General features: G+C 36.7%; 2 protein-coding genes across 4 annotated transcripts; one reads left to right on the top strand and one right to left on the bottom strand.

Annotated features, from left to right (window-relative positions):
* Nucleotides 1-3149: 3149 nt before the first annotated feature.
* LOC131603381 (CBL-interacting serine/threonine-protein kinase 12-like) lies at nt 3150-5018 on the top strand. The gene has a single exon (XM_058875686.1). The coding sequence runs from the start codon at nt 3258-3260 to the stop codon at nt 4809-4811; it is 1554 nt and encodes a 517-aa protein (XP_058731669.1). The 5' UTR covers nt 3150-3257; the 3' UTR covers nt 4812-5018.
* Nucleotides 5019-5589: 571 nt separating this feature from the next.
* On the bottom strand, nt 5590-10188 carry LOC131603379 (protein MALE DISCOVERER 2-like). Of its 3 annotated transcripts, XM_058875684.1 has the most exons (15): nt 9822-10188; nt 9516-9686; nt 9241-9445; nt 8983-9115; nt 8740-8811; nt 8472-8612; nt 8247-8390; nt 8035-8136; nt 7872-7933; nt 7360-7779; nt 7064-7254; nt 6810-6942; nt 6552-6709; nt 6280-6465; nt 5590-6184 (listed from the first exon to the last, which is right to left on the bottom strand). In XM_058875684.1, the coding sequence occupies exons 3-15, from the start codon at nt 9338-9340 to the stop codon at nt 5924-5926; spliced, it is 2103 nt and encodes a 700-aa protein (XP_058731667.1). In that variant the 5' UTR covers nt 9341-9445; nt 9516-9686; nt 9822-10188; the 3' UTR covers nt 5590-5923. The 3 variants fall into 3 exon arrangements, with proteins under 3 accessions (XP_058731667.1, XP_058731666.1, XP_058731668.1); XM_058875683.1 differs by having other exon boundaries at nt 9241-9686; XM_058875685.1 differs by lacking the exon at nt 9516-9686.
* Nucleotides 10189-10409: the final 221 nt, after the last annotated feature.

Here is a 10409-nt window from a genome sequence, read left to right as displayed (position 1 = left end):
CACATTAGACATCACTTTTAACAAAAAAATGTTTCCTAAATGAGACATTAGACAACACTTTTTTATTAAAAGTGCTGCCTAAATGGAGAACAGAAAGCACTTTATAAAAAAATGCTACTTATAATGGAGAGTAGAAAGCGCTTTTAAAGAAATGTTGCCTAAAAGAGAAATAAAATATACATTTCACAGCGCTTATAAAAGCGTTGCTAAAGGGGGACAATAAAAAGCTCTTTTCAACTAAAAAGTGCTGCCTAAAGGTACAAGAGAAAGCACTTTTAATATGAAGTGTTGCCTAAAGGGGACATAAGGCAGTGCTTTTGCATTTAATAAAAGTGTTGTCTTTGCGTACAACAGTGCTAGTTTAGGCAGCGCTTTTAAGCGTTGTCTATGTCTAGAAAAAGCGCTGTCTTTTCCCTTTTCTGTAGTAGTGTCCGTGGGAAAGGTTTTTTATGAGACACCTCTTCTTTGTCTTGATTCAGTCTTTGCAGGGTCACACACTAAAAAAGGACAAGTGAAACCTTGAAGTGAAGAACCTTCACTGAAGAATCCTTGCCATCATACGAGGCAATTATCTGCTAGACTTTCAATGAAGGATCCTTTCCGCCCTACGAGGTAATTATCTGATGGACCTTCATTGAAGGATCTTTGCCGCCCCTAAGAGGCAATTATATGTTGGAACATTACAGAAGTATCCTTGTTGCCCTATAAAATAATTACATCAGTGGAATTCCACAGGACGATCCTTGCCGCCTATCAAGGCAGTAAAGTATATTAGACTTCTGCTGGAGGATCATTGGCGCCTCTCAAGGCAATACAAGTATGTTGGACCTTCACAGGAAAACGTTTACTACCCTTACGAGCAATAAAGATGGGTTATATGTGGAGGGGACCACATCCTATCAATGCCTAAATTTGGAGACTTAGATTCTCATCAGAAAGGCTCATTTAAATGTCTCTCTTGAGAGAATAACAGTCTCGTCAGGCAGTCTCAACTTACAGTCTCGCCTAAGGGACTCGATTGAAGTTTGACTCAAGAGACTCAGCTTTAAATATCGCCTAAAGAATTTAATTGAAGTTCATCACAAGAGATTCAATTTAAATGCCTCTCTAGAGGGACTTAGTATCCATTTGGACAGGCTCCTCTAAATGCCTCGCATGAGGGACTAAGAGTCTCGTCAAATAGGCTCAAGTTAAAGTCTCACTTGAGGGACTTGAGTGAAGTATGGCCCGAGAGACTCAAATTAAAGTCCTACCTGAGGGAATTGACCAAAGTCCAACATGAGAGACTCACTTAGTATCTCCATGGATAGGGTCCTCTAAACACCCCGCTTAAAGGACTAAGAATCTCTTAAGAAAGGCTTAACTTAAAGTCTCTCCTAAGGAACTCGACTAAAGTATGGACCGAGAGATTCAGCTTAAAGTCTTGCTTGAGGTACTTGACTGAAGTTTGTATCGAGAGACTTAACTTAAATGCCTCGCCTGAGGGATTTAGTGTCTCTTAAGTCGGAATCCTCTAAACGCCTCACTACTTACACAAACACATACACACACATACATATATATATTACTAGCCCTTAAGAAGGGAAATCTTATGGGGAGTATGATGAAAAATATGCCATGCTAAGGGGAGAGCCATCGTATGAAAACCAATGTTTCTCTAGCGTACCATGTAAACTTTCCAAAATTAGGCATAATGTCCAATTAATTGAGCTAAAGAGTTTCCCATCTAACTTTGGCCATCTAATCCAGCATTTACCCAATGAGAATGACGTGTCACCATAATAAATTACTAAGGGTCGATCAAAGGGAGAAAAATGCTTTCCTCGTTATTTAAGGAGGAATAACTATTTCTTTCCTATGATCTAGTAGTGGAGAAAAAGTAATTTTCCTCAACCCAGGCTTTTATGCCTCTATAAATACCTCAACCCAAAGTTGAGGAGAGATATTCTGAACACACAGAAAGTACCCAAAAATATAGAGCTTTCTCTCTCCACATCAGACATACCTTCAAAACAGGATCTCTCACCACCATGAGCTTGTCCTAAACCATCGAAAAACCCTTATAGCCTTTGGTCACCCCTATTAACATAGTGGTGCCACACATCTGTATTTTTTAGTAGGTACTATATATATAGACACATATTACTAACAATTCCACAATAATTATAATAAACTCAAGTGTGTATATCACAATAGTTATTTAGAACAATCGTTATTAAATGCTAGGCGTTAGACTTTTTACGACGGTTGTTTAATGTAACGGTTGTGATAAATAGCGCGCTACCTAGTTTATAACTACGATTGGTTGGTCAACCGTGATGGTATTCCTTTTTCAATCATAATGTTATGACTTTTACATAATAGTGCAAGAACAAATTATCTAAGAATAATTGACTCAGGATCAATCACACTTTTCACGAATACAACCAATATGCCAATTTCATGGCCAAACTTAGTGCCACTTCTAATCCAAAGATTCTAAATCATGTCTCTCCTCCTTGGAGTCTTATTTTTATTCTTGCACTATAAAGAACACGACTATCCCTCCCAAGTCTTCATTATTTTTTGTTTTGTTCATTTTTTTTTCTTTCTTCTTTATTAATTTGTGAAAAAAAGAAGAATGAATATGTATAGGGGATAGAGAATTTCCTTGATGCAAACTCTTCACTCTTTTAATAAACTCAAACTCCCACCATTTACTGTCACAAAATAAGTGCCAGTTATAAGACACATATATTTCCATGGAGATATAAGCCCTTGTTCAACATCATGGCTTTTATATAACCCACCTCACCAATCTTGAAAGCCACCTCACCAACTTTACCTCTTGTCTTACATCATTTCATATGGTAGTTACTAGTTAGTCTCAATAGCCACCACAACAATATTCAAGATATAGATCTAGTATTATTGTAAGGAAGAACTTCACCTATACGGAATGAGATCTCAACTCTCAAGTCAACAATCACATATTGAAACCAAAAACAAACCAAAAAAAACCTTACCGACTAAAATAAAAAATAAAAAAGTAGAAAAATAGACAACACATAAAAAAAACCATAATAAATATAAAATATCATTTATCAATAATTTATGCATCACAATAAGTTAAATAAATAGTATAAAACAAATAATTTACACACCTAATAAATACATCAAAGTCAATAGCATCAAAGCTTGAATGGAGGTTCATGTCCATCACTAGAAACTAGAAAGAAAAAAAACCTCCAATCCAAAGAACCATCTCATCTTCATCCATGGCAGGAGTAGCAGCTCTCAAGAAGAACATCTCATTCAACAAGAAAGACAATTCAAATCTTCTATTGGGTCGTTTCGAGCTAGGAAAACTCCTAGGCCATGGAACTTTTGCCAAGGTCCACCTAGCCAAAAACCTCAAAACAGGTGAAGCAGTAGCTATAAAGATCATAAGCAAAGACAAAATCCTTAAAAGTGGTTTGGTTTCACACATCAAACGTGAAATCTCCATTCTCCGCCGTGTCCGCCACCCCAACATCGTGCAACTCTTTGAAGTCATGGCCACAAAGACAAAGATCTACTTTGTGATGGAATATGTACGAGGTGGAGAGCTTTTCAATAAGGTTGCTAAAGGTAGGTTGAAAGAAGAGGTTGCAAGGAAGTATTTTCAACAGTTGATATGTGCGGTTGGGTTTTGTCATGCTAGAGGTGTTTTTCATAGAGATATAAAGCCTGAGAATTTGTTGCTTGATGAAAATGGTAACCTTAAAGTTTCAGATTTTGGATTGAGTGCTGTGTCGGATGAAATTAAGCAAGATGGGTTGTTTCATACTTTTTGTGGTACACCTGCTTATGTTGCTCCTGAGGTTTTGTCTAGAAAAGGTTATGATGGTGCTAAGGTTGATATTTGGTCTTGTGGTGTTGTTTTGTTTGTTTTGATGGCTGGTTATTTGCCTTTTCATGATCCTAATAATGTTATGGTTATGTATAAGAAGATTTATAAAGGTGAGTTTAGGTGTCCTAGATGGTTTTCTCCTGAGCTTGTTAACCTTCTTACTAGGCTTCTTGATATTAAACCTCAAACTAGGATTTCGATTCCCGAGATTATGGAGAATCGTTGGTTTAAGATAGGTTTTAAGCATATAAAGTTTTATGTTGAGGATGATGTTGTTTGTAATCTTGATTCTCTTGATCTTGATGGAAATGAAGGTAATGATGGTAAAGATGATAAGAAGGTGCTAAACATCGATGAGCATCGTGATGAAGTATTGGAATCGGTATCAGAATCAGAATGGGATTCCGAGGTTGTGAATAGAAGAAAGAATCGTCAGCTTGGTTCGTTGCCAAGGCCTGCGAGTTTGAATGCTTTTGACATTATATCGTTTTCGCAAGGCTTTGATCTTTCTGGATTGTTTGAGGAAAAGGGCGATGAAGCAAGGTTTGTATCTGGTGCATCGGTGTCAAAGATTATGACAAAATTGGAGGAAGTAGCTCAGTTGGTTAGTTTCAAAGTGAGGAAGAAAGATTACAGGGTTAGCTTGGAGGGTTCGAGAGAAGGGGTAAAAGGGCCATTGAGTATCGCTGCTGAGGTATTCGAGTTAACACCTTCTTTGGTTGTTGTCGAGGTGAAGAAAAAAGGAGGGGATAAAGATGAGTATCATAGTTTTTTAAACACTGAATTGAAGCCGGCTTTGCATAGTTTAACCATGGAGGAATCTGCAGGTTCTTCTTCATGTCAAACTACTCCAGATGAATCTTTGCAACAACGCGCATTTTCTGATTCTGCCATCGACAAACATTCAGATAGTATTGAATCTCTGAACCTAGATACCTGAAGAATGACCTATAATAAAAAAAAAAGGGTATTTTATTTTCAATGTTTTTATAGGCTTTGTATTTATGGTACTTATAATTTCTGTTATTTTTTCACCAGGATTGTCCTGTTTTTGTTTTGTTTTGTGTATGTCCTAATGTTGTAAAATGTATGCCAATTCAATTTTAATATACTCAATGAAATAAACATGTTCTGTTTTGGCACATAAGTTCTAGTATGCTGCATTTTATTTGTTTTGATTCTTTTGTTCAAGCAATGAGAAATCAACATGCCATAGTGTGTGTCTTGTGTCTCTGTGTGTGTGGTGTATATAAAACCAAATCAGGTTAAGAACTCAGATATTTTTCTTCCACCAGCTTGTAAAGTAAAGGAAAACAAAAGTTTTCTATAAAGGGCTATGTTCATGGACACGTTTGTTGCAATCATAAAATAGATTGATTGGTTGTGAAAATAATAAAAACCTCACCCAAGCTTTCATTATACTGACCCTACACATTTACAAGTGGATGACCTATTGCTGGACCATATTTCTTATTGAAGAACAAACACCGTAGGTTTGGTTGAAGCATGACCCTACAGATTTACATGTGGAGCCTATTGAAAATTGACAATCTAGCTCAAGTGTACCTAGTATGAATAGATTCTAATAAAGAAACACTTACTTATGTTGTTTGTGTATTCCACTTATATATTTTTAATCCTTGTATTTAACTACTATTTAACTCATGGTTTGAACTTTGAACAAGGCATGGTATGTAATAGTTTCATTCATGATTGAATTTGATAGCAATAGCAATATATAATATATCAAGATTTCTTACATTTCAAGATTCATCAACAAAAGTACAAATGTTCAACACCCCCACTTGCAACAAAGCTTCATTAACAAAAGTACAAATGTACAACAACACCCCACTTGCAGCAAAGTAACTTAACACACATCCTTTGGTACACAAGAATAGCTATGGTATTTTAATCATATGGAGTTCCAAGGGAACAAATGGAATCAAAGAAAAAAAGAATTTTCCGAGTTGCAAATACCATCACAAAGCTATATATACTCTGTCAGCTTGGTTCAGGTTGGAGAGAGGCTTTGATTTACAAAACACAAATTTAAGTGGCCTCCACTGACAAGATTTCGAGTTCGGCCCACCAGAGTGGAGAAAGTCTCGGGACTGCTTGCTCAGGCGATACATTAAGCACTTCCCTCAATTTGCAAATTATTTCCTTCATTGTTGGCCTTAACCTTTGATCAGATTGAACACATTCTTTTATCACCTCACATATCACATCAAGTTCGTTGTCTTTGAACGACTCGAGAGTTGGATCGATCAAACAGCCGATGTTTCGCTTATCATTCAAAAACTCGGAAGCCTGACAAATTGATAAAGATTTATATTCATTAAGAGGCATTCAGGAATAAAGTTGCACCTAGAATTCTAAGAGAGGGGCACAAATTTGAAACTTACCCAGTTCACAAGGTGTCCTTGTTCTTCAGAATAAGGTAGTTTCCCAGAAATGATTTCGAGCAACAGTATTCCAAAGTTATAGACATCGGTTTCAGGACCTTGTTGGGGAGGCAACTCGGATTTCTTAGAGTCCTCTCCAGTTGTGCTGGTAGGAAATCTATTAGTGCCAAAACTGATCTCTGAAATCTGAGAGAGCGCAATAATACGGAGAATTGTTATCTATCATAAAACAAGATAAAAGTGAACGAAAGAGAATAGAAATGTGTATTTACCTTAGCAGCAAAGTCATCTGTTAACAATATTGAAACTGAGTTAAGGTTGGAATGAGAGACCGGAGGGTTCAGGTCATGGTGCATGTAATGAAGACAATAAGCTGTGCCCATAACAACCCTCATCCTTGCACTCCAATCGAGATGTTCAACATCCTTAACTGAAAAATAAAGCGACATATAAAATGTGACTCTCTATTTTACAAAGAACTCAAGAGTCTAATTGACTTAGATTTTCAGACTTAAACAAAAATGTGTTACCATGTAAATGCTCATATAAGCTTCCGTTTGGAGCATACTCAAAGACCATCATCCTTGTGAATGGTTCGTCTTCGTCACAGTAACCAATAAGATTGGTAAAGTTCTTATGGTTAACACGGGATAGGGCAGCAATCTGAAAGCATGTAAGCAAATAAATTAGCTAAACAGTTAAGTTTGAAACACAAGAGTCCCTCTATCAATTGCTTAGAAACTATCGGTGTTTTCATTTCCATTGACATAAGAAGGAAGAAAACCTTTCTCCTGTAGGCTATCTCCATGCTCTTTGACCAATCCTCAGTAGAAGTAACAATAGTAGAATCAACAGCAATCTCGACTCCACTGGACAGTGTTCCTTTATATACCGTGCACTTCTCAAAAGTGTTAATGATATTGCTGAAATCTTCACATGCCGTCTCCAACTCTGATCGATTCAACTTTGGGACCCCTGCATTACATATAAGTGCAGATAATGGTTAACACGAATTTCTAACTCAAGCGCGCATCCACCTGACATTGGAGTTCGGACATAATTCACTTATTGCAGTATTACCTGTTACAAATGCCTTTTGCAACTGTCCACTTATTCCTGTCTTCCAGGGCTTTATAGCTTTTGCAGCTCGTTTTCGCAAGACGCAAAGCAAGATCGCAATAAAAATAACCAAGATAACGACACCAGAGATAATAATAACATATTTCCAGAGTTTTCTTGGAGCACCATTAGCTGAATTTGGTTCACTTGTTTGAGAACCAGCAGATGAATTGAGTGGTGCAAGGGACTGATTTTGTTTCTTATTGGGATCTGGCACAGCGGAGAAAGATCCACTACTTGTGGTAATTGGAAGATAACTGATCTGTATAACGGGTCCATTGTAAGGTGCAGCTGCGAGGTTACTGGACTGATCAAGCAACCTACGACGTGCAGAACTGATCAGATTTGATAAATTTGAGCCAATCTCCAACTCGCCAGAACCTACATGATATAAGGTATGTTTTGAAAGTCAATTAAAAAGCATACTTTTCAGTTTCTCACATAACACAAATCAATCAAGACTCTCCACTCACTAGGAAGACCGGCACAGTAATTCTCTGCATAACCATGAGATGTAGCCTTTCCTAGCTTGAACCTTTCAAATAAGAGCAAACAATTTAAGAATGCTGAACATGATGAAAGAACGAAAAATGTGAAGATTAAGATTGAAATCGGTAAGAAATGTTGTCAACATACAGTGGTAGAGCCATGACATTGAGATATCTTTTAAGTGCTCCTTTAATTGGAACTGCCAAAAACTCTGCCTTGTTCCATTGCTTGAGATCTCTATACCACGCGCTGTTCACACAAATGTAAAATAAATCGTGTTAACCATATGAAATATGCAACAATTTAAGAGAAGTATACAATCCCAGAGAATGATGCACATAAAATGATGCTATGCTTACCAGTATGCAAACTTTCTATTCTTGCACTGAAACAAATTTGCCAGGGGCGATGAATAGTTCTCGATAACTAGTGATTTAGAAGGCAGTCCCATGTTCTCGAGTGCTTGAGAATTGCTACCTTCAAATTTATTGTCATGAACCAACCTACAGAAAAATAAAACATCATTTAAGGTATGCTGAGAAATCATACAAAATAGATAAAGCTAATATATAGAGTTAACTTACAATTGTTTCAACAGCATCCTCCCGGCTTCTGCGGGGATATTTCCAATCAAGTTATTCTCCCTTAAATCCAACAACTCCAGATTGTCTAGATCTCCAAGTTCTTTCGGAATGGCACCAGAAAAATTGTTCTTGCGTAACACACTATTTCAAAGTAACAAAAGGAGCATAACATAATTAGAATTGGAATGGAATATAAGTTACTAGATTAAGTAAACAGAATGTTCGATTTTTAAACTCCCGAGGAAGATTGCGAAGAAATAATCCTTACATAGATTTCAAGTGATTAAGTTTCCCAAGATGAGGAGTTAATGTCCCTTCCAATGATAGTCCATTTAAGTCCCTGCAAAAAATAACAAGACAGAAAATCCTATAAGCACAAAATTTTCAGCACTGCATTTTCCTCAATCAAAATGGAAGCTTTCTTCAAACGTCAAAAAACACGAACATGTTTAATTCGTCGCTAAAGAATAACAACACTGTCACAATGGAAAACATGAAAGGAGTAACTTACAGCGTTTGCACTTTACCATCAACACATCGAACACCCGACCACTTGCAAGGATCGGAATCATTTGGATTCCAATTCCCCAGAGCACCATAAGGATCATAAGTTATTTTTACCCGAAATTCCAACAAAGCAATTCCTGCAAATTCCATTCCAAATCCAATCACAACAACAATCACGAATCAAGATACAACAAATGCATTTCATCTCATAGTTCTCATTTTAAACGATAAAAACAAAAAATACAAAATCATGAAAAATCACCTTCGTCGTTGAGAGACCAACAGCGTTGAACTCCCCAGAGAGAAATCAAGCCAACACAAACTCTGAGCCAAAATCCAAACCGATCGCATATGCATTCCATTTGAGTAAGAACGCAACAGCCACCGCCGCGAATTCGTACCGCTCTTTACAAACCAGAAGCTATATGATTATACGAAATCATATGTACAAAATTTGGCAGGTTTATCTGTATAGAGAAACCCTTCAGGCTTTTGAGATGAAAGTAACTAATAAACTAGGCAAAACTTGTATCCTACAATGGAAAGCAAAAACAAATGCAGCTCTTGGGTCCAAAGATAACTTCAGGGTCTCTCATATTTCAATTTTTTTTCTTCCTTACAACCTTCCCCTCAACAAATACATTAGAAACCTCAGTATATCTTCTTCCAAGATGATTCCCAACAACAATGTGGTTTGTTTGGTTTGAGCTGAAAAACAATTAACAAAATAAACAAACTTTTTCAACCCCCAACCCAAAACAAAAGCAACAAAGAATAACCCTATAAGCAAGCAAAAACAATCCATTTTAGATTCTTAAATTAAAAACAAAAAAAGCGAATTACCGCGACGAAAAGGAATTCCTTCTAAGAAATCAAGAATGATGCAATGCAAGTGGATGGTGGGGAGTGGGGGGATTGAGAACAACAACCCTGAATGAATCAAGAAAAAAAAGGCAGCAAAATGTGATTAATTAAACAAATAATTAATTGATAATTATGATTATTATTATCCCAAAAAGAATAATAATAATCAATGATCAATGTAATTAGAGGTTTGTTATTCAGTTTGTTTGTTGTAATGCTGCCTTTTTCTCTAAGATGATCTTAGAGGAATCTCTCTTCGATCATCTTCATCAGGTTTTTTGTCTTTTCCCCTCTCTCCTTCTCTCTATCTTAGGATGTTGAGTTAGTTTTTCTTTTGTTGATTTCTCTCTCTCATCAATACCCGCGCAAATTTTGCGGTCTAACAAAATATGTTGTCTAAAATTCGTTGTGGGTGGGTCCCATTGTTCCGAATAAATCGGACGCGCTTTTATTGTGATAAAAAAAAACCAATCATTAATCTTTTGCAGGGACATACTAACGGAAATGGGTTTCGTGCTGTCACGAATGTAACAATTTCGCTTGTTGTTAGAGACGTTTCGCATTTTT

The sequence above is a fragment of the Vicia villosa genome, linkage group LG5 (genome assembly GCF_029867415.1).
Source record: "Vicia villosa cultivar HV-30 ecotype Madison, WI linkage group LG5, Vvil1.0, whole genome shotgun sequence".
NCBI classification, from domain to species: domain Eukaryota; kingdom Viridiplantae; phylum Streptophyta; class Magnoliopsida; order Fabales; family Fabaceae; genus Vicia; species Vicia villosa.
The sequence above is the reverse complement of the archived record's forward strand: the minus strand, read 5'-3'. Positions and strand labels throughout refer to the sequence as shown.

What these genes read in the sequence shown, in the direction of transcription:
- LOC131603381 (XM_058875686.1), top strand. Translation starts at nt 3,258, where the DNA reads ATGGCAGGAGTAGCAGCTCTCAAGAAGAACATCTCATTCAACAAGAAA.
- LOC131603379 (XM_058875683.1), bottom strand. Translation starts at nt 9,340, where the DNA reads ATGGAATGCATATGCGATCGGTTTGGATTTTGGCTCAGAGTTTGTGTT. An exon ending in TTGGTCTCTCAACGACGAAG is followed by an intron (nt 9,116 to 9,240) that starts GTGATTTTTCAT and finishes TGGAATTTGCAG; the next exon opens with GAATTGCTTTGTTGGAATTT. An exon ending in AAGGACACCTTGTGAACTGG is followed by an intron (nt 6,185 to 6,279) that starts GTAAGTTTCAAA and finishes TCAATTTGTCAG; the next exon opens with GCTTCCGAGTTTTTGAATGA.